Source organism: Dunckerocampus dactyliophorus, chromosome 16 (genome assembly GCF_027744805.1).
Source record: "Dunckerocampus dactyliophorus isolate RoL2022-P2 chromosome 16, RoL_Ddac_1.1, whole genome shotgun sequence".
NCBI classification, from domain to species: Eukaryota; Metazoa; Chordata; class Actinopteri; order Syngnathiformes; family Syngnathidae; genus Dunckerocampus; species Dunckerocampus dactyliophorus.
The window spans coordinates 4,194,634-4,219,023 of record NC_072834.1 but is presented as its reverse complement, the minus strand read 5'-3'; the positions used below and the strand labels follow the sequence as shown (position 1 = coordinate 4,219,023).

The following is a 24,390-nucleotide window of genomic DNA, read 5'->3' as shown; positions in this document are numbered from 1 at the left end:
TGTACTCTCACATCCAAAGTCTCCTTAAAGAAGGCGTCTTATCCTCTGTAAGTTTCACGAGCGATATATGTCCTTTTCAAAAGTAAGTCAAATATGTTTTTGTCTAAATTAGAGTCGGACCTTCTGGAACAAATTCCGCTAACCAGGGTTCCACTGTACAGTAGCCTTGCAGTTGTCTCAGTGTTGGCATGTCATGTTGGCATCAGCAAATGACTGTCAAGCTTCAGCTTGTCCTGCCAGGTTTTTAAACCTGGGCTGGAATGATCTGAGGGAACATTCATTAGCAGCTGCAACAATTAATGACTGAAAAGAAAGCGGACCTGTTATCCTTGTTTTTTAGACAAAGCAAGATTTTCACACACACATCAGTTTTGACGTTCGAAAACAGTGATCAACATTGTTGTCTCTTTCCCTTTTATTGCAGAATCGATTGAGAAAATAATTGTTCGATGCTGCCCTACTGAATACAATCCTCCGTAAATAGAGTTGTCTGTCCGCTTGCAAAATGAAGCGTGCAAAAATGCGTGTATTTAAATCTTATTTAACAACAGAACATGAGCAATTATCATATTGTCTTACGCGTGCTGGTTTCATTTCATGCAGTGGTAGACTTCTCAAGGAGTGTCGTAAGTCGCGCACGTGCAATTTAAAAGAACAAAGAAACATTCACGTTGTCTCCTAGGCTCCTTGTAAGTGTGCACTGATTTGAACTCTTTCAATACCAAAGATGTACCCATACCTTTTTAGAAAACCAAACGCCCGATCCCAAAGACGTATTTATACGTCGTTTGCGGGGGGGTTTTGCGGGAGAGGCAAAAAGAGGCGATGACACAACTGCACACTAATGGATGCCACTTTTAGAGCAGTTTTAAGCCATAAAAACAGCCACAAGGTGGCAGAAGTGCATTTGATAAGAGCTCTGCCTGTGAATTTGAATGGTAGAACGTGGAGGAGTGTGGCGAGCAGAAGGTTACGCGCGCACATGCATGGACACGCAGTTCAGTTCCAAATGTAAAAATTGTAAATAGTTGATGGTGTTATATTTGTAAATAAATTGTTATTTTGATGTAAAACAACTATTTTTTTGTGTTGTTCATGTCGTGCTAGAGTTGTTTTGATATATGAGCTGTCGGATAAGCAAAAAATTTGTGTCAAAGTGAAAGTTATCCTTGAAATGTATCTTTTCACAAAAAGTTAGTTTTCTCCCTTTTTTTAGTCGGGAACCGGTATTTTCCTGAAACTTACCTGTGCTCTACTGCTGATTACTAAAGAACGAAGCAAGGTACAAAGAAACTTTTTTTTCCTGATGAGAGACGGGAGTCTAATCTTTCGAGGTTCCATGTTCACATAGCCATAGAACACAATATTCTGTGTAGCTTGAAAGATCAGTCAAAATCGTCTAAAATGGCCGCTAATGAACGGGTTGTGGTTCGAAAAAAGGCTGGGAATGATTGAGTTAAAGATAATATACACATCATTGTACATGAATTGTAACACTACGCTGATGAACAGGGACATTGTAGCGCATGACCAAGTCATCATGGTTGCTTTGTCAGGCTTCTGATTGGTCAAAATGTGCAAGACAGTTGGCAAATATGTTTTATGTGGATAGAGATTTTTATTTTTAACTCCACTGGCGTGGATGGAGATTTTTTTTAACACCAGAGTTGGGGAAAAAGTGCATTTATTTATTTGGTTAAATATCTGTTTGTGTGGACATGGTTTTAGTACAGTCCAAAGTGTCAACACAGAAAAAGAGTGTCTAGTAGGGAGCACAGATTTTATAGGACGGTGTTTGTGAGTGCATCCATCGCTATGGGAACCATGGGAGGAAAAAGTAAAAGTGTAGTGTCGAGGGTGTGATTATGAGAGGAAGATTGCGTACAGGTGTGCGTACGCTTTTGTAAGTCTTAGTATTTTTGCACAAGCGTTGGCATTGCAGCCTTTATAGTACGTGTCCCTATATTGTGCCCAATTTGCATGCAAAAGAAGACATTTCGCTAAGAGGTGTGCCAGCACTCTTGATGATGAAGAGATTTTCATGTTACCCTGTGCATTTATGAGTGTTCGAGGGAAGCACTAAAGCAGACTTACACACTGCTTGCCAGGGATTTCCTGAGCTATCATCTACTCTTGAATTGAAATATTTTGAACCTCACCCAGCTCAGCTGTTACCAAGATTCTCAAATATAATAAATTCAGGATTTACTGGCAGGCTTCATATTTCTGCGTGTGAAGCTCTGCTCATTTATTAGGATTATCTACATTTCGCCAGAGATAAGATCTGACGGCACAATGAGTCTTTTAATGCAGAATATATAATAAGCTGTTGCTAATTTGATTTAGTGTTTGATCCTTGAATAATAACTACTGGTATCTAGAAATAACTTTTAATTGTTTTCATAATGACATCAAAAGGAAATTATTCAGATGCTGTGGATGTCAGGGACATTAGTGAGTGTAAATAGCCTACTTTCTAAGCCATGATAAATGCTGCGTGTGTGGGTCCTGCTCTTTAAAAAAATAAATAAATCATATGTCATGGCTTTGTTTAAGAGCAGTGGTGTCCAAATTTTTCCAGTGACGGCCACATACTGAAAAATGAAAGGATGCAAGGGCCAAGCAACACATGTAGATATGCTATGAAGTTATATACAGTATATTGAAAGAAAAAAATGCATCTCAGCTTTGTGATATACAGGGTAGGTGAACAAGCCTATTATTACTATGAACGTTGGCGTTTGCTCTTTTCTGTTTTATTGCCCAAATACTTCAACTCTTCTTAATATTATTTTTGTAAATTCTGTAAATTCTGCTTGTTATATTTTCACTTTATTCCCGTAATATTCTAACTTTTCCCCAACCAAATTCTTCACAAATTAAAACGTTCTGTTTTGTTTGTTTGTTCCTCACAATATTACAACTTTTAAAAAGTATATGTTTTCTTTAATATTTCTACTTTATGCTACTAAAATGGCATTACTTTTCCTCATAATCTTAAGGGTTCATTCTCGTAAAATTGCAGCTGTTTTTTTCCATTTCTGCTGTTTTTTTATGTATTACCTTTTTTTTATTTATTAAAACAATTTTAACTTTCTTCTTCTGCTCATAATTATTCCCAAAATATTTAGACTTTATATTTGTGTAACATTCTTACTTTCCCACAATCTAACGTTATTAGTTGCTTGGTTTGAGATTACAAAATGTCTCTCTTTAATGTTTCAATGTTATGCTACTAAAATTACGTTATTTTTTCTTGTCATAAAATTACGACTTCTTTTAGATTACTGATTTTGACTTTTTTTTTTTTTTTACTTTTTTTAATATTGTTTTTTTTCTCTTAATAGTTTGATTTTTCTCTTATAAAATGACTGCTGATTCTTAAAATGTTTTCTGTTTTAACTATATTTTTAGAATCTGTGGCGGCCAATAAAAACACAGCCGTGGCCCCCTGGTCTGCACTTTGGACACCCCTACCTTAGATTGTCAAAGTCAGCTAGGTTAGGCTGCAGCTCACCGTAATAGGGAATGAATGGATGGATGGATGGATGGATGGAGAAATACTTTAAATACTTTTATTTGTGTTGCACAACAGCGGGTAATATCAGACCTCCACAATTCCTTCACTTTCACTGACCATTAACATTTGATAGTTGTCATTATTGTTATTGTAAATGAGCTAAAAAATATAATTCCATGTGTTAAATGGAAGTCTATGAGACTAATAACGAGACAATCATCAGCGAATTTGCTTTCCCTGCTTCAGGGTGGCGTCACTGATTTGGGTTTTAATAGGAATTAAAACCTTTCTCTTTTAATCCATCCTTTCATCCACTTTCCACGGAGCACGGCGCTAATGTTAACAAGCCCGAACACAGCCAGATGATGCCGTTTAGAGCCAAGTTAGCCCAAGTCTGGCAAAAAGAGCTGAGTTTACTAAAAGTCCTTTAAAACGTTGAATACAGCTAACTTGAATTTATGAGCTAGTCTTGTGAATACTGTTATAGATAGATAGATAGTTAGATAGATAAATAGTTAGATAGATAGATAGATAGATAGATAGATAGATAGATAGATAGATAGATAGATAGATAGATAGATAGATAGATAGATAGATAGATAATCTAGTGTTTGATTATTAGTTTTTCAAATGCACTCATTTGGCGCTACCTGTTCGCTCTCGCTCATACACACATTATAACGCACTTTGTCTGCCAAAGAATAAGAAGACGAAGCAGGAGGTATCAGTTTTGTCACTTAAGCGTCGGTATGTTTAACAAGTAATCAGACCCATCTACTCATTTTCAAAAAAGCAACTAGCAGGCAGCTCAGCTCCATTTTCACATCTCTTCACCGCTCCTCACCTTGCCCTCCCAACTACAATGGAAGCCTATGAGCTGATGCTAAACAAGCCGAAACACAATGGACAGCCGATCAATAGCCACTTCAGGGTGTGACGGAACATTGTTTTCCACTCCAAACAACTTAAGCACCAGGCCAACGCATAAAAACGGATTTAAAAAAAACACTACTAACATACAGACACAGTAAAGTTAGAGATTAAAAAACGCTATTACAAAAACACACTAATTATGACTTCAAGTAGTGCTTTAATTTGACACACCTAAACAAAACAACAAAAACAAAAAAAAGCAAGTTCATTTATAGTTCTAAACCTATTTGTTTTGCTTTTCATGTTTTTTACTTGCCTTTTTGCAAATGCATCATGGCCACTTGCCAAAAGGGGAAGCCATTCTCTTCCCCTCCACAGCCCACCACCGCCACAAATAGATTGCAGTCCTGTTGTTCATTCAGTCGCCAACCACAATCTATTTAATTCGGAAAAACATCGCCTGTTGTGTCAAACAATATTATTCAATTCAAATGCAATTCATTAATTAAGAACTTTGCCGTTATATTTGATGAAGCTATACTCAAAAACAGGATACACAAGGGACTTACAGCCTTATATAGCATACATTAACACTTAGTGTGCAAATTGCTCATTTACTGTCATCAGGGAGTTCACAAAGCTCAGACTAAAATAGCAGAATGAGGAAAAAATGCTTTTAATATATGAAAATAAACAGATGGATACTGTGATCAGACTCATGCCTTCTCTGTGTCCTTCCAGTAAATGGCGGATCATTAATTTGAGCTTCTTGGAGCATAAATCAAGCCAATCCATCTCCCTCCGACCTCGCTCCCAGTTGGCTTACTTAGAAGCATGCCAATGCAACACTGGCTGCGGAATGAGCAACGGTAAGTGTGCAGTCTGTCCCGAAGCTGAGCTGTCTGACAGTATAAACAGGCCTCTGTCTCCTCTTGAGAGCAATCCGGATCAAGCAGGCTTAGTGGGCATGACCTGTGGGGGCCCAGACAGGCCCAAAACATGCAAGGCAACATTGTCTTAAGGTTTTGGTGAACTACTGACAAGAACTAAACACATCACGTCGCTCCCAGGCCTGGAAGAGAAGTCAACGCACTCTGCTGAGGATACCCAGCAGACTAAAGGCTTATGAATAATTCTGAACAGCCTCTCTTTTTTTTCCCAGCCTGATTTACAGAAATGAAGCTCACGTCTCGCACAATCTGATTGCAAAAAGAAGCCCGCAATGTAAGATGTATTCCTCACACATGACTAAGAAATTATTGCTTTGTTTTTATGTTGTCGTCAAGTTTTTTTTTTTTTTTTTTTTTAACATTGGCCAGTTGGTAGCTAGTTTTGTTCATTGCTTGATAAAATGAATAAGTAACAAAATATGTTTACTGTTTATAGCATTTTCACAATTTACCTCGCACAACCCCGCAAAATCACTATTTTTTTTATTTTGTGGCTATAATCTCCATAATAATGCCATTTATCGGAAAAAAATCCATCTTATTTGCCCAACATTAAGCTCGAGCTGCACAGAAAGTTGTCTTCAACTTGCATGAGTTTTCTTAATATGCAGTAAATCAACTTCACCTGTACACTCTTACTCACACATTACAAACCAACAGCAGCTTAGCGACCCAAATGCCTCCCTCACTCACGGTGCAACCAAAAATAGCACGTACGGTACACACATCGTAACTGTACCACACCGACTATGCAGGTATTACATACTAATGTACATGCAAAGCAATACAAGGGTTTCCGCTACATGTAATTGATCGTGGCAGCCCGCTACTACAAAATAAAAGCTGACACACCTTAAAAATTAACTTGAAAACAATGTTAAGTAATGTATTGTATGAATGTATATACTGCATATGCTACATAGATACTATACATATATAGTATAGTTGATTATTTATGTACATATTGACCACAATTAGTTTGAAAACAATTTAAACAATTTTATAAAATTATCGAGAAGCTATTTAATAACAGGTTGGACAAATGCATTAATAACAATGAATTACTAGAAGGTAGTCAATACGGATACAGAGCTATCATTTCAACTTCTATGGCACTGATTGAAATCACAGAGGAAATTACTAATGCTACAGACCACAGAAAGTGTGCAGTTGAAGTATTCATGGATCTTACAAAAGCCTTCGATACAATTCATCACAATATTTTAACAATAAAATTAGAAAGGTATGGAATCAGAGGATTAGTATTGAATTGGGTTAAAAGCTACCTAGCAAACAGGAAGCAATTTGTAAAGCTAGGAGAATAAGCATCTGCGAGTTTAAATATCACGTGTGGAGTACCCCAGGGGTCAATATTGGGACCAAAACTGTTCAATTTATATAATCAACAACATTTGTAAAGTGACAAAGGACTTAAAGTTGGTATTATTTGCGGATGATACCACTGCCTTTTGTTCAGGGGAAAGCACACAAGAACTAATTAAAAAGGTCAAGGATGAAATGCTCATATTAAAGACATGGTTTGATAAAAACAGATTATCCTTGAACTTCAGTAAAACTAAAATAAAGCTATTTGGAAATAGCAGAAAGGATACATACAATCAAAAACAAATAAACAGAGTGGATATTGAAAGAGTGAAAGAAAATATATTTCTGGGGATTATAATAGACAAAAAAAATGAGTTGGAAATCTCATATCAAAAATATACAGCAAAAGGTGGCGAGAAATACTTCAATATTGACTAAGGCAAAATTTGTTCCTGATCAAAAATCACTCCAGACTCTTTACTGTTCTTTAGTATCACCATATCTAACTTATTGTGTGGAGATATGAGGTAATAATTATAAAAGCAATCTTCACTCACTCAATGTACTGCAAAAAAGATCGGTGAGGATAATTCATAATGACGCGTATAAAGAACATACAAACCCTTTATTTTTAAAATTTGATGATTTAGTACATTTTCAAACTGCTAAAATAAAGCATAAAGTTAACAATAACTCGTTACCCAAAAACGTCATGCAGTATTTCTCTATAAAAGAGGAGAAATATGATCTTAGAGGAAAATGAAACTTAAAACACTTTCATGCAAGAACACCGCTGAAAACCCACAGCATTTCAGTATGCGGGATTAAATTATGGAGCGGATTGAGCAAGGAACTCAAACAATGTACCAAGATGAGCAAATTAAAAAAACAATACTAGCAGTTGATGTTTGCTAAACATAAGGCAGAAGAGTCTTGACCTTGCCTTATTATGCTTGCCTTGATCTTATTAATTTATTATTATGTTGATTATTATATTCATTGTTCTGTCATGCTTGTTTTTATTTTTTATTACACTGATTATTATATAGAATAATATTACATGGAATGCAGGAAGATGTACTGCACAAGATGTGGAACGGATGAGGGGTAGGATTAAATAAGCTTTCCTTTTGGACATGCGGAACTGTGAAATGATTCATGAGATGTTTTCCATTGTAACCTGCATGCAAGTTCAAATAAAATTAAACCAAACCAAAAAAATCATAAAAATGTTTCCCTGCGCTTTTTGAAAGACATGCACCGGAATCGGCACTTGCTCATGCCGCGGCATGAGCTAGCGTCTTGTGTTGACGTTCACTGTGTTCCTTATTATCTCGCAAATAAAAAAAATAGTTGGTAAAATGTGTAGTCAATAGACGACGGCTTGTCACATGCGAAGCCTATCTATGCCGGCGTGTGTGATCACTCACGTTTCAGTCTCATTCGAGTTTGTGGCGTCTTTTACCCATCTGCACTGTCTCTCTGGCGGTCGCTAGCTAGATCACAGGCGAGCTAAAAGTGGCTATCACATCCATGCTAACTTACTTTGAAAGTGTCACTTGACAATCTTGCTCTCTTGCTATCATTATAATACTAAAGGCTTATCTTCAAAACACTAGATGTGTGTCTGAGTTGTAGTGTGTCCAGCTTTACACAGAGATGCTATCACACTCCAACAGGTAGCCCATATGCTAGCGGTAGCTGATGTTGAGTAGTTCACCAAAGAATATTTTCTTCACCTCTTAGTATTTTTATAAGTGTTCTGTTCAAACATGACGCCTGTATTTAATGACAAATGACCGAGTGGAGATGTACTTTGTAAATAAACTACAATTAACTGTTGGCAGTTACATAAAATAGTAGCTGGAATCACATCATGATCATCACAGTGATGTCAGACCCCCCCTTGCGACCCAGCGCCACAGATAGATTGCAGTCCTGTGGGAAACACTGACTATGCAAACGGTGAGCCAATATTTTGCACCTTCAAATACGCCTGCATGTCCGACCACAGAATACACCTTATCTGATACACAGAACCAATGGGCTGATTCTATTTAACTCCTGTGTTTCTGAGTGTCCCTTCCAAAATGAACGGCCAGACTGACAAACGGCAGCCAATCATTTCCAATTGTCTAAAAGGTAGTAGCTGAAGTGTCTATCAAAGCACTTAATAACCAGAACTCTGCAGATGTCAGACGTGTCTGCCGGCAGGAGCTAAAGTGGTGTAAATTGCTTCTGTGATTTCTCGGGGAAGCACATAATCAGTCCACAAATGACTTAATTAAGCTGACGTGGGGAAAAATCATGTGATTAAAGAATAAACTGTGGACAGCACCTTGCACGGTGTATGATTGTATACCACTGCATGTCTGTGAATGATGAAAGTTTTTCGTTGTTTTGTCAATGGCTGTCTTTCAATCCATAGTTGTGTCTATTGGAGATTACTATATATTTGTATGGAAGTCCTCAGATGTACGACTCAACCAGGAAACTAACTGTTCTAACGTCATGCAGTTTATTTTAACCTTTGACATAATTTAGCGGAGATTTCACCCAAAAAGCACACAAGTGAAGCCATGAGTTTAGCGTTTAATTCAGAAAAGCTGCCAAAAAGCGTCTTTTTCTTCAATATAAACACTATGGCGCACTACTATGAAAAAAGTACTTGTTCATAAGCTGAAAACACACAATGGAGACCCACCTGACAGCAGTTATATTGGAATAAAACATTTCACAGTAAAGTCACAGCACAAAGTTATCGTCGTGTATTTCGTGGAGGCATTTATTTGGTTAAAAAAACAAGAAATACTGAACGATACCTTCAACCGTAGCTGGGTTTTTTTTTTAATGAACAAGTTTGTCAGTCAAAATGAACGCGTGTATTCGAGCGTTATTTCAAACAAGAACAAATGCAGTAATTGCTTGTTTAAAAGATCGATAATGCTGTGTCGGATCAATCCGCGACAATGCATTTAAAACTAACGTGTATTTTTCCCATTTGCACAAAAGAAGCGGTCTCAAATGAACCCTCCGTACATGCATCGCAAAGGCAAAACCGGCAAATTGAAATCCAAACAGAGACAAAAAAAAATCCACTTGTCTACGAGTCCAGTACAAAAACACATCTTCCCTCCTTTCCCTCTCTTTTCCTCTCCCTTCCTCTCCTTCCTCCTCCTCCCTCTCTCTCCCTCCCTCCCTCCCAGCCTCTCTCACTCCGGCCTGCCTGTCTTGACTCCATGAACAATGTCCTGCCTTTTGGAATGGCGGGGAGGGAAGTGGGGGGGAAAAGGCCGCTCAAGTGGTAAAGCAAGCACTGACATTGAAAATGAATGACAGCTTACCTGCATGCCAATCTTCATCAGACTGACACTGGGCTGACAGCACAGCCTATACTCCTCCACACAGCCGGTGACGTCACAGCACACAAGCCCCTCCCACCTCCTGCTCGGCGTCTGCTCCCGGGTTTTTCCCAACACAGTGCCGATGATCCCTTCACGTGTCCATGGGAAAAAACGAGCACACTTGTCTGTCGGGCTCAGTGGAAATAAGAAGTTGCCTTATGATGTTAAGAAAAATGGTAGCTTATTAACCGTAACGTGGGAGTGTATGAATGAATGAAGTCATGTCACTGATATGATTGTAATAACTGCATTTTCTTTATTTAGCTTGTGTCATACGAATTACGTGGGGCTATAAAGTACACACAGGGAAGTGTAATTTAGATGGAAAATATGCAAATGTTAAAATACAGTACACAAATACATACAACCTTCCGAATTTTCTAGACAAGTGTAAACGGGCATGCTATGTATTAAATAAAACGAATAAGAACTAAACTTTTTGTCATATTTTTCAACTTGTTTGGACACGAAAAATCCAAATATTGATCATACTGATACCAAGGGTAATTGAGTCGATACTAACATACAAATATGTATGTTGTATGGATGATATTGTTATATTTATATATTATTATATTGTTTTGGGCTTTGGGGACAGTGTTTCTTTCTGATCACATATATAGCGAATTCGGTCTTGTAACCGTTAATTTCATTTTGACGTATATGACTCTTGGATACGATAGAGTAGCTTGTCTGAGTAACAACATATTCGATTGGTTAGTCCAGATTTGACCTATCCAATGATATTCAAGTTTGCTGTTACTAGGAAGTGTCGGACGCGTAGAATGTAGCTAAGTCATAGATTGAGCTAGATATTCGTTTGGACTTGATTACCAGAAAAATTGACCGAAACAAGTCACATTTGCGTCAACAAAACGTGCGCATGTAAAGCATATTTAAACGCTAATGTACAATGCCCGGGTTTATGTAGTTCAAGGTTTGTATGGACGAGATAGCAGACGCAGCCAACCGAGCAATGCGGCGCTAAAGCTAGTCACCGCCTTTAAAGATCACATATACTTTTGTTTACTTTACATATACAAACGGATTTGTCCGATAAAGTCAAAAATGGCTAATACAGTCCTGGGAGTCGGCACAGGGGTTTTTGTCATTGCTGCTGTTTGGATTGTGGCTGTGGTGCTTTGCATGGTGCTTCTTCGAGCCGCCGGACCAGTAAAGTGAGTGGTAACATCAACACTTCACACACCGAACACCAACATCAGTTTTAATGTCGAATTCCACTTAAACTACTTTTCACCAAGCATCCTTACCCTCAAATCTGCTCGGTTATAACTCGATGTTGGCCAGTGTCCTTGATGCTTAACGTAAACATTGTGGTGCTGTACATAATGAATCCATATTCTCGACTTAAAAGTACACTAAAGTTCTGCAACTCGTCAAATTTGCTCCTGCTTACTGCTTAAGAACAGTACTTACTTTCTTTATAAAAAATTTTTAAAAACAACAACAATTTTGCCACTGAGGGCTTGAGTTTTACTCTGCAGGGGTGTCCAAAGTGCGGCCCGGGGCCATTTGTGGCCACAGCTCATTCAATTATTTTTAAAAACAACTGCAAAAAATTGGAGAGGAAAGGGTAATGTAAGAAGAAGAAAAGTTTGAAACAGCGCTAATAACACAAAATTTAAATGCAGGCTGTTTCTCTCTTTTAGTCTGATAGTAGTTGGACGTTATTACAAGTGACTGATTTTGATAACTTACAATATTCACACTCAAAGAAGTTATCTCTTGTTGATGCGTGAAGTTACAAATACCTGTAAACTTGAGTTTGGGGTCATGGGCGTTCCAGCTGTTTTGCCTGCTGGGACTTGGGAGCATCTTGACTGGGGTGCAGTATCCACGAGTCAAATTAAGCTGGTTTATAATTATGTTTATAGGAAAATGTTGTGTGAACCACTCTCCAGATCGCAACAGGATAAACACACGGAAATGAAAATATCTCATCTACATCAGGACTAAAGGCTATCTAGCCGTTAGAGCAGGAACTCTGACAGTTTTGTATTTATTTGAACTCAAAAACTGAACGGTGTGAGTGGATTCACACTCAACAAAATGCAAAACATAAAACTGCTTAGCTTTTGATGATTTTTAAAATTAAACATTAAAAAATGATAACTGCGGGCAGGTAATATTCGCCAATAAATACAATTAGAAATTAGAAGTAATGTATATGTATATATGTATATGTATATGTACTGTTGATCAAAATTTTAAGACCAGTTGAAAAATTGCAAGAATGTCTATTTTCCACTGGGCGTTCTAAGTAGGGCTTCAAAATGTAAAAAGAAGAAATGGCAGTTACACAAAAAAAATTGAGTCGGCAATCTACTGCAAACAAGCATTAAGGTGAAATAGGCTGTTCATCAGCCCATCAAAAGTTTAAGACTACAGCCTTTAAAAGCCCAAATATTGGCAAAGATGTGGATTCAATGTAAATTTCTGTCAGGTATTCACACTGTCATGATCTCTTGATGGCAACGGCAGCTCTCTGAACGCGGTCGGATTGTTGAGCTGCAAAAGCAGGGCCTCTCGCAGCGTGCCATTGCTGCTGAGATTGGACACAGTAAGATAGTCATTTTAAACTTATTCTTCTTAATATCCTGGGGGTTATGGAATAAAAAAGTCAAGCAGTAGGCCCAGTAGGCCCAAAAAAATTTCACCAGCCCTGAGCTGGAGGATCCGATTGGCTGTCCGTCAAGACACAGGACGATTCTTGGCCCAAAGAAGGTTGTTACTGGTGCCAAGCGCAGTCCAATAACCATCAGACGGCATCTGTGAGAAAAGGGTTTTAAGAACTAAAAATGTCTTCAAAGGCCTCGTCTCCTTCTACGTCACAAAATTGCCTGTTTGGCATTTGCACGAGAGCATCAAACATGGGACGTGAATGGTGGAAGAAAGTTTCATTCTCTGATGAGAACAAATTTAATCTGGATGGTCCTGATGGCTTCCAATGTTAGTGGCATGACAAGGAGATCTCACCTTAGATGTTTTTCACACGGCGCTGGAGGGGTCGCCATTATGATCTGGGGTGCTTTTTCCTTCAATGGAACGCTGGTGCTTCAGGTTGTGCAGGGGCGTCAAACGGCAGATGGCTATGTGGAGATGTTGCAGGGGGCATCGCTCATGAGTGAAGGCCCTCATCTGTGTGGTAATGACTGGCTTTCTCAGCAGGCCAACACTGCAGTTCACATTGCCCACCTGACAAAGGAATAATATCACTCTTTTGGATCAACCTGTGTGTTCCCCCGATCTAAATCCAACTGGGAACATTTGGGGATGGATGGCAAGGAAATTTACAAAAATTGATATCAGTTCCAGACAGTGGATGCCGTCCATGAAGCCATCTTCACCGCCTGGAGCAACATTCCCGCTAGCCTCCTGGAAACACTGGAATCAAGCATGCCTAAACCAATTTTTGAAGTGATTAACAAGAATAGTGCAGCTACTCATTACTGAGTCCTCTTTTGAACATTTTATTTCATTTTTATTTTTATTATTTTTTTTTTTTTTACTATATGCAATATAGTATCTTACAGCTTGATGAAGCCATCAGGATCATATTATCTGCAAATAGCAGAATTTACTAAGTAAACAACTGAATCAGATGCTTCCCACAGTGTTGCATACTGTGAAAAATTGTTCAAGGCAAAGCTAATTGAACAGTTCAGAAATACACAGCTGAAATGATATGATGTGTTGAGTATTTTCAAGGCTGCAAGCACTTTTCAAACGTTAAGTATCCAATTGTTGTATGGAATTATTCTGAGAAAACCAACCTGCTCATATGCAAACCTCATAACCGGAAACTGTTGTCTTCACTGCATGAAATGTGTGTTTCCAGGCTGGGAGTTATCCCCGTTTTCCTCTTGGCTCTCACCGTCTCCTTGGCATTGGGGTTTTTCCCTCGGACTCCAGAGACGCGACCTGCTTTCAAAGAGAGAGAGGTGAAGCTCTAGTCTAGACAGATATGAAACAAGATGCAAGAGTTTTATTGTCATATGCATAGTAAAACAGGAAGTTACAAGCTTGCACAGGCTCACATTTACTCCTTCTAATCATATTTATCATGGCGTGATATTTATCAGAATAAGGTGATAGAATTAAAATCTCTATCGTTCTCCAAATTTTTCTATATTTTTATTTTATATTGTATTGCATTTACATCACCCATTCCTAATGATGGTCTGAATACTCGCTAAATATAGCGACAAAGTCACTAATCACTTCTGTATCATCATCTTATTTCTCTGTCACACCAGGTGCGTATGAAGTGAGTTACAAAGCAGAGTTATGATGCCATCTACTGTACACAGTTGAAACGACAAGCTACATTTAAAGACAGTCCCATTATACGGTCGTCCCTTGCTACATTGTGGGGGGGGGGTTTTCAGAAATTGATTAACAAATGATTGCTGTTTTGTGGTAAACCGTGGTCTATTATTAGTCAAAACATATTGAAATACAAGTGATATGTAGTATTGGTCAATAGGCTACAGTAATGACACAAAACATGACACATTGCCTTACCTTACATTACCTTAACACTGCATGACGTCAGCCATGGCATGTCCGACTTGATAGAGTGCACAAACAAAAATGATCCTCCCGTCTAGTGTGGCAGTGGTACCTTTTTGGCTTCTTAAGTTTAGAAGAAATAAATCTGAGGCTAACTGGTTAGCTCACTGGCTAATTAGCTTGTTAGCTCCCAAGCTAGCGGCTGTCTCGAGTTATTGCAGCATAAGAATTGCAATGTGTTGTAAATAATGAATAATCAGAGTGTAAAGGTGACTATAGGGGTGTTATTTCATGTTTACAGAGCTCTAATAGTGTTAAAATATGTATTTAGAAAGTAATAAACAGGTTTTCTTTGCTCAAACTACGACAATATTTAATTTATTAACATTGAATCCTCTATCACAGAAATTCATTTAACGCGTTCAGTCAGATCTGGAACCAATTAACCGCTATAAACAAGGGGCAACTGCAATGTGTTTATTAGTGAGGTTAAACAGATAGCACCAAATATATTTGTGGCGGTCCAAATCTTGTCTGCCTTTCAGGTGGTTGATTCTACATACTTTGTGATGCATGAATTAGTTTAGGACAAGCTATAGACCTGATCTATTGGAAAAGTATCTTTGTTGTGATCTGGCACGATATATAAAATACAATTAAATACAAATTGCTTGACCTTCATAGTGACCTAATATAATGGATCTCTTCAGACATGGTGGAAGAACATCACACTGTATAAATATAATGTTTCCCACTTGGTAACAATTGATAAATAAAAGCTTTTAATGCTAGCCAATGACACCAATATGTGTAAGAAATTTGAGGTGTTGACATTTTCCAGCGTGGATTTGTTTCTGTTTATGTGTGACAGAGAGAGGTAAAAGCACAGTATAGTAGGATGCACAACCTATCCTGAAACCTTAATGTCAGCTGGGATAGAAGCCACTATGTATACTGCCTTTAAAAAAAAGTACTCGCCTTTTGTATTTACGCGTTTGCTTGTGTGCACTCGGCACACAAGCTTGCCACAAAGGTCTGCTTTGGTTTATCTTAGTCCAGCAGCAGCAGAGAGCAAACACACCCCCAAACCCCCTAATGTTGCCTACGGGTTGTGCCAGTAAGCCATCCAGATCTGCCAAGCAAGCTGCCACCCAATAGAAAAAGCAGAGAAGAGCCCTGTCCTGGCCTGCTCACATTTTATAGTCTGCAAACCCAGATACCACACCAGCAAAAGAGAGGCAGCACAATGTGACTTCCTGGATTTCAAACCGTAGTTGCACTGTTAAAAGTGAAAAGCTCATAAAGCTGCAACATTTTGAAATAACACCGTCCATTATCAGCCCCTCACAGCTGCTATGAATTGTCCAGTGGCCAATTATGATTTATTGGCAAATTAAGAAACCAAATCCATAAAAAACTTGTGAAATATTATATAGGGCTCCTGTTTCTCTGGTATTGTGGAATTTGTTTGCAAATTCATGGGATAGAATCAAAAATAATGCAAGTATATCACAGATCGAGTGTTGATTACAGCTATTGAGAGCCACATTATAACCCCCCAGCCTCGCCATCTAAGGCAGCATTAGTGCCCCATGACGTGTCATTTCCTCCATTCACCTCATTGATGTCAGGCTCAGATGTGACACAGCACTTGTCTTTCTGCTGATGAGCCATATTTCTCTAGAATCCACCTTTAGTTTAGTCATGGTTGTGGTGTATTCGGCTTGAACACGAGAAATATTACATGTTTATAGTTACACAATTCAACATGAAACAAAGCTCCTCCATGCCTTTTACTGAGAACAGGTGGGCCTCCGTTACGGCGTTTTGTGGGTATGAACGCGCGTCCATGAATGAATTAAACCCGTAACATTGGTCTGTAACCACAAGATTCGCTAGTTACAGTGCGCGCGGTGGAAGAATATGTGCCACACGCAGCACAAGTATGCAGTGTGCGCCTCGTGCTGGGCGGAAGAATACAGCGTGTGCCTGCTCAGACACACTGTGGAAGAATAACATCGCTTATCAGTTAACTTTATGGACTACATTATATCTCCCAAGCGGCATTGTATCAAAGAAAAGGAAAGCTACCACAATGGAAGAGAAAACGAACATCAGGAACAGCTCAGAGAGGAGAAACGGCCACCAAAGTTGGTTGTCTCCCAACCTGAAGGTTGTGGGTTCGATCCTCCGTCCTCCCGAGTTTGTGTCTAAGTGTCCTTGGGCAAAATACTGAACCCCCGGTTGCTACTGATGCTGCGATAGCAGTCTCAAATCGCTTTGAGTTCCTTGGAGGTGGAAAAGCGCTCTACAAGTGAAAGACCATTTACCATCCTTCTAGACTAGCCTGGGATCAAATTTTCAAAAGGTAGAAAGGCCTGCAAGACCACCACAGGGATAAAAGTACGCCGTTTATTACTGTTTCATTAATTTTTTGCATTTAATGTTTTAAATGTCCATCATGTGTTGTGTGTAGTGTCAGTGACTTGGAAGTTCCAATTTACACTAAAACTCGACTTACATCACATTGTAGGAACGGTTCGTAACTTGAGGAACACCCGAATTTGCTTAACATGTTGACACTTGCAACAACTCATGTGTTTCAACCCTGGAATGACGGGCATTCCTTATGGCCACATAATAGTGACATATGAGCAGAGCAAAAGATCAGAAATGTCTCAGTACGAGGCAGCGTAGCTTTTGCACACTTTTCTCACCTTCTAAAGTTAATACTTGAATGGGAACAAAGGGTTCCCGTGGAGTTCTTGTATTATGGTTCTCAGTAAATGCAGTCGTACGTTTGATCTTCAGTTCAGACCCAAGGTAATGACACATGCTGCCTTCATTTTCTGTTTGTTGTTAAAAAGCACATAGTTGGAATTCATGGAATTCTTATTTTGTTTTCGACTCATTTTGCATCCCAATGGTGTGCACGCCTTTGCTGGAGTTGAGTGGGCAAAGTTTTCCTTGCCTTCAGTGTTTGTGAAAGCTCTCTGCTGGCACCTAGTGGACAAAAGTAAAAGGACTTGAGGGGTCTTCTGCAATTTCTTTTAATATACTTATATTTATGTGAAGACATGTAGTGTAAAATTCTTATTAATTATCAACACTGAATATAACCCACTCTTTTTTTCCCCCTGTACAGATAGCGGACAGTTTGTTCATCGCTCGCTATGTGCTGCTGGCTTTAGTAAGTGTGATCTTTCTCATGGCGTTGTTCATGCTGCTCCCATTTCATTTTCTTGAGCCCATCTATGCTAAAGCTCTGAGAACACGCTAACATTGCCATGGTCAAAGTTGGCACTGGATCAAATCCTGATGTAAACAACCTCAAAGAGGAGCCAGCAAGAGGCCCCCGACTTCATCTTCATCAAAGACTACAGAGACGTTCCCATGGTCAACTTTTTGTGTGCTTCCAATGATTTTGTTTGATTGTGTCAGTTAACCATTTACATTCAATGGATCACAATACATGAATCAATAAATGTGGGCCCTAAATGATAGAATGATAATACAAGGTACATCTTCAATGATTTTTAGAAACAAGAAGCAGGAGCACAATTATTAATTTTTATTGTATTTGAGTCAGAGTTAAACATCCAGGCTCAAATTGATATAGTCACCTACATCTTATAACTACTGGAGCTGAAGGTTGTTTTTTTTACTTGACAATACCAAGTCCTATTAAGTTATTGTTAATGATCATGAGTGACTGTAGCTGGTAGTTTCTCCTTGGCAATGTGAAACGACTTGTTTGAAAGCATGCATTGACTCAACCAAAACTCAGAACAATGGGAAAGTCCAAGGAAGTCAGCGAAGATCTAAGACAGAGAATTGTACATTTACACAAGCTGGGAAAAAAGTCAAAGGCAACGGAATCCTGAAGGAGGACTGCCCAAAAACTAAGTCAAATCAACAGCGAGGCAACTAAAACACAGTTGGATGCTGCAACAGGACAATGATCCCAATCACACATCAAAACCAGTTTGGGAATGGATAAAGCCAGCAAAAATAAAGCTTATGGAATGACCGTCCCAAAGCCCCGACACTCTGCTCAAAAGCCAGGTGCATGCTGGCAAACCAAATACTTTAAATGAACTGTACCAATTCTGCCAAGAGGAGTGGTCAATTATATGGGGGTGTATGTACAGTATATACTTCAACCTGTATGTATTGACCCTTGCAAGTATACTGTACATGGTATAATCATTCAAAGCAACAATAAGAACAGGTCCAATAAATCACTAAGGGCCCGACATTGATATGGGATTCATTCCCATGATGAGTGTACTGTATGTCAACATCTGACCAGTTTAAACATTAAAAATAAGTTATTTAAATCCCTGTTGGTGTTCCTGGTCATAACTTACAAATACATGACTCTGAAAAACAAACACAATACAATGTACATGTGTGCATGCGTATGTGTATAAGCTGTTCATTTCATGTTAAAATAAAGTATCGCATTCTGCACTTACTCAGTTTATGAAGATAAACACCTTCAAGAAAGTATCGCATTTTGGTATGTTTCATGGCAGCAGGGCACTGTTTACTGAAATATCAATTGTAACATTTACATTAAAAATGCTCTATTGTTTTATGCTTGATATGAACTTTGTATGAGTAAATAAATTAGTTTTAAGTCAAAGGTTTTGAAATAAAAAGTTTTAAAAGTAACAATTTTAGTTACACTGTGTGCAGACTACACTGGTTATGTTAACAAGGTGTAACGTTTTGTCAGAGTTTGGTCCAAGTTCATGTTTTGGATGCACAAAAATGCGTTTGGTGCACAATGAGATGTTATACTTTGGAAATCACAGCAGCTGAAACGTTACTTTCACCTTTTTGTGTTATTTCTTTCATCGTGTTTGTGACAAACCTTTGCATGTCACAAAATGGGGATGAGCAAACGGGCTGAAATTGGTATCAGGTTGTGTTTTTACACAACAGACTCAAAGAAAGTCTTTGACAATGTTTCCCTTGTTTAATCAATGTGTTTGCAGTATATTTTTATATACATCTGTGTATCTTTATAGTCTGTGCGTCATGCCGCTTGAAGAGATTAAAAATCAATTAAATTAAACTATCATTAATCATGATTAATCACCATTTGCAACTATGTGTGAAATATGCCCCTTTTTACTGTATTTTATGAACAAAAACATAAATGAAAAGACAAATGATAGGACATAGTTATATATTTATATTTGTATGTATTAACAGCTCCAAATAAACTGAAAATTGAAAGAAAGCTAAAAGATACCACACGTCTGAAAATCTACTTGCCTAGTATTAATCTCTTTAATAGTAAGACAACATTTGATACGCACTTTAATTGTGTTATTGAGCTATGAAGAGTTTAAAGAACCAAGTAATTTAAGTTGAATTCACGTTTTGAGTGTATATGTATTTTTGGGGATTTCCGAGCACACTTAAATGCATCAAATTGTACTTCGGCAGTTGCGTTAGTGAGTGATAAAAATATCCACTTATTCTTTTTCTTTGTCTTTATGTTTACTTAGACCACACATACGCGCATAATATATATATATATATATATCAATGCCACAATTCTCTCACGAGAACTGGCAACACTCTGGGGTTAGGCACTTTAGCTTGCTTAAAGGAAGGCGGCCCTTGGGCAAGCAACAACCTTCGGAGTTAATTTAGGTATAAGTTCTGATGTACACTAAAAGTTGACTGACATCACAGCCTAGGAATTGAAGTTGTTTGTAACTCAAGGACCACCTGTATTTGGCATTCAGAAGTTAGACGTCTTGACCATTCTTCACAAGCACAGTGTGAGTTTCACATGCTCATCAAGTTTATTTCAAGTATGAACGTGATTCCGATGAGAATAATGAGATTTTGCGAAGCTCAATTACAAACACTGACCCCCATCCCCCGCTTTTTGGAAGCCTGGGGAGATGTGGAGGGGAATTCCAACCAGGATGAAGGCGAGAATCTAATGAAACAAAACCAATCCTCTTAGTTCCGGCCCACATCTCTATACTGTGGTCCTTTTTCAGCACAACAATCCGCTGCATGATTTCACACAAGCTGGGGAACTGCGGATTTCAGCAGTAGGATCAGGAAACTGTTGACCTGGAGATGACATTTTGCCTATAATTACCACACAAAAACATTACATTGGCCCTTGAAGACAGTGGCACTTGGTTTTAATTGTAAAAATAAAACGGATTGATTATTAATAAGATACATTACTACATGTTACACTAATTTGCTCTGTCACCTATAAGATAAAGCTACGATGTGGATGTTTTGTTCAAATAGCTTAGCATAGACAGTAGATCCCAGCTATTTTCAGGGGGGTTTGTCCCAAGACCCTCGGCGAAAATTGAGACGCCCATAAAAATAAAAAATGTCTATTTTTAAAAATGTCTACACAGCTTGACGTTGACTTTCTCCTACAGTTTTGGATCAACATTTGCAATAACAGAGATGGAATTGTGTTAGAATAATTAGACTACATTTAGCTCCAGAACTGTCTTCAATTGCAATTTGTTCATTGGTATCTTTTCAGTAAAGTCAGACACCCCTGAAGTAAACTGTATTTCCACTTCAAATAAAAGATGTTATCATAAGGAGCTGTTCTCTTTTTAATTTCATTAGCTTGTTTATCTTCAATAAATTACACAAACCACTCAAACTCAAAAGAATTGCAATGTTTATGTTTACTGAAGAATCCAGGTTTAGAATATCCAACAGTTTTCATTTGCTTACAATCTTGTTCTCACACTCACTGGCTCTAATTACCTCTGTTATCTTTGCCCCCCTGCCCGCCCTACAACCATCTTTTTTCTTTGCTTTCCTCATTTAAATTTTTGTGACTAAACTCTAAATTCGGTCTCAGGGGAGTGGGAAAATGATCGGAACAAAGCATGTGGGACAAAGTCTTTGTGGTGTAGCCAGCTGGACATATAAAGAGATGGGGGCGGGCGGGCCAAAGAAAGAGACAGCAATGCAAGGGGAAAGAGGTGTGAGCCCAAAGCTCAGGGTGCAAGGTTTGGAAACTACAAAAAGGACGTGGTGCGCTCCTCTCTCATAGATCCTGCATTCAGACGCACTCAAGCAGAACTTCTGGCTTGCCGTTCCTCGTTTCGGTTCTATTGGCATCTGTTTGTGACATGTACACCATCACCGCCCCACCCAGCTCTCAGCACACAAAACCCCCCTGAATGGTCGGGTTATCCCAAAAGAATCAGTCTCAGTTCATGTTAAATAATCCAGAAAACAATGTTTACCATTTTCCCTGAAAAGTTGGTAAATACACATTTCTGGAGGTGAAATGATCAATTATTAAATAAAAATATTAACCAATAAGAAACCAGACCTCTTTCTGGCGGGCATACCACAGACCAAGTGGAACACATAGAACTCATGAGCCTCAAAAGTCCATAAGTCCATAAAACTTTTGTCTCAGAATTGTACTTTTTGGCAAACTCCAGCCTGACCTTCCTATTCGTACTGCCAGTGAGTGGTTTGCATCTTTTGTTCATGAAGACTTCTATGAACAGTAGGTAGTGATTCCTTCGCTCCTGCCTTCTGCAGGTTGTTGCTGATGTCTGTTGCTGAACAGTTGTTTTAGGGTCTTCCTTTACAACTCGCAATGTTTCTGTCATCACCTGCTGATATTTTCCTTGGTCTACCTGTTCAACACAGTGCAAAGCGCCGAATCTATCTGAAGAAACACTGAGCTGTGCTAATTAAAATTGCATTTGAAGATAAATGACGATTAAGTGGTGGTTAATGACCAAATAATTCTGGTTGCAATGAGTCCCAATACAGAACAGGGAGCAAAGCTTCAAATTATAACTAATATAAAATGCCATTTGCTGCATGTTTGTAGAAAGCTAACGACCCGACCAGACGTATAATCCTTGCACCCTTGGGAATCCCGCACAAATGAGCCAACTGTGTTTCACATTAAACCGCAGCATTGTCACGTGTTTGAATTGGTTCCGTTTTGGTTTGCTTCTTATGTGTGAATCAAGCTGATGTGCAGTCTCATACTGTGCTGACAGGCAGCTCCATATCTGCTTGGCAAGTTGACTGGTGGGAGGTCTGTTTGCTGCACTGCTTTTAATTGTCAATTAAATAACGTGATGAAAGAACAAGACGCCATTTTTCTCCACATAGCTACTGCCTGACTGGAGAAACATGTCATTATGTGAATTCAGAGTCAAATATTATAACCCATAAGGGCCGTATGTGTTGTGTAAAATGATGGTGGATGTACCGCAGACCAAATGGAACACAGCAGTAGAAAGGCTCAATATTGGCTTTCTTACCGATATACCGATATTGGCAGCAGCTCTTCCATCAAACTAACACCGAGTCACATCTTGTGTAATTAATGAACACATTAAGAACACACCAGGGCCTCACCCGGGAGCAAGGCCGGGAGGAGGGCCTGGCGGTCAGGACTTCATCTAGGCTGAGGAGCTCGGTCATCCGGGAGGGGCTTAGAGTAGAGCCGCTGCTCTTTCACATTGAGAGGAGCCAGTTGAGGTGGCTCAGGCTTCTAGTCCGGATGCCTCCTGGACGCCTACCTGGTGGGGTGTTCTCTCTCAAAGCTGGCCTGGGAACACATTGGCGTCCTCCTGGTGGAACTGAAAAAGGTGGCCGGAGACTGGGAAGTCTGGCCTTCCCAACGACTACCCCTGCGACCCGGACCTGAATAAGCATAAGAAAATGGATGGATTGATGGAATATGCTTCTTTTGCTGTGATGTCATTGGATGTATTTCACAAATAAACATTTTGTGTAAAATAAGTTAAATACTGCAAGTTATCGAAAAAGTGCCTTTTTGTTTTTATAATTTACAAAATCATCATTTAAAAAATGATGGCCGATAACTAAAATAACATGTTATACTATCAACAAGTAAGACAGGTTAGTCGTAATACATTCACAAATAACAATCCAATGAAATAATGCCGGTCACTATAAAATTTGTAAAGTTGCACATTTCTACGTGGCACAAACATCCATAAAAGAACAAAGTAAACTGCAAAGTATGAAACTTATTCATATCGTTCAGCACGTCACGCATGACCGGAGCATGAAGGAAACAGATTAGATTAGAAATATGAAAGGAATACCAGCGCCTTCACTGCAAATTGCATATTTACAATCAATAGGCGAAACCTGGAAATAATTCCACACCGCGGACATACTGAGCTAGCTAGCTTCTTGCTGTGTGGAGCACGTCGTCACTCGCGTACCGATATCCTTATCGGCAGTAAAACCTATACCAATATGAACCAACATCTAATTTTTATGCCAATATTGGCCGATATGTCAGACATCCCACATAGATTCAAGAGATTCAAGAGAGTTTTATTGTCATGTGCATGGTAAAACAGCAGTTATACCATGCAATGAAAATCTTATCCTGTTCATTCTCCCAAGAAAAGACATTTGTGACATAGAAGACATTTGTGATGAAACTGTGACATTTATTGAGTGACAAATGCGTCACATCCGGCTTTCCGTGGCAATTTTAATGCTAAACGCCCGATAGTGATATTTTCCTAGCTAGTTTTATATGAATTAATTGAAGAAATAGAGTATGAACAGTTGAATTGTAATATTAAAGGATTATTGTTGTTAAATGGCTTTATAATGAGCTTTCACGGCAAAAAAAATACGCTTTTGGAACTGACCTAGCTTATTTGACACACTGATCTGTTGGGGTAGACATATGCTGGGATAGTCACATGACTGTCACATGACCACCACTGTTTCCTTTCATCAGTTA

The 24,390-nt window shown here is 38.7% G+C and overlaps 2 protein-coding genes across 3 annotated transcripts in view; one reads left to right on the top strand and one right to left on the bottom strand.

The window, feature by feature from the left end:
- The window catches only part of LOC129168876 (homeobox protein PKNOX2-like), a 96,183-nt gene extending 86,100 nt beyond the window's left edge, over positions 1-10,083 (bottom strand). The window contains exon 1 of one of the 2 annotated variants that reach the window (XM_054754645.1): positions 10,014-10,083. The gene's annotated coding sequence lies outside the window, so the exon portion shown is untranslated. The remainder of the gene's footprint in view (positions 1-10,013) is intronic. The other variant, XM_054754641.1, reaches the window with a different exon arrangement.
- A 762-nt stretch (positions 10,084-10,845) lies between these two features.
- tmem218 (transmembrane protein 218) lies at positions 10,846-20,017 on the top strand. Its single transcript, XM_054755248.1, has 3 exons — positions 10,846-11,251; positions 13,933-14,035; positions 17,752-20,017. Exons 1-3 carry the CDS (start codon positions 10,980-10,982, stop codon positions 17,884-17,886), a joined length of 510 nt encoding a protein of 169 aa, XP_054611223.1. The 5' UTR covers positions 10,846-10,979; the 3' UTR covers positions 17,887-20,017.
- Positions 20,018-24,390: the final 4,373 nt, after the last annotated feature.

Excerpts from the sequence above, each read along its gene's own strand:
- tmem218 (XM_054755248.1), top strand. The coding sequence starts at position 10,980 with ATGTACAATGCCCGGGTTTATGTAGTTCAAGGTTTGTATGGACGAGAT. Across the intron at positions 11,252-13,932 it reads CGAGCCGCCGGACCAGTAAA|GCTGGGAGTTATCCCCGTTT; the intron begins GTGAGTGGTAAC and ends GTGTGTTTCCAG. Across the intron at positions 14,036-17,751 it reads CTGCTTTCAAAGAGAGAGAG|ATAGCGGACAGTTTGTTCAT; the intron begins GTGAAGCTCTAG and ends CCCCCTGTACAG.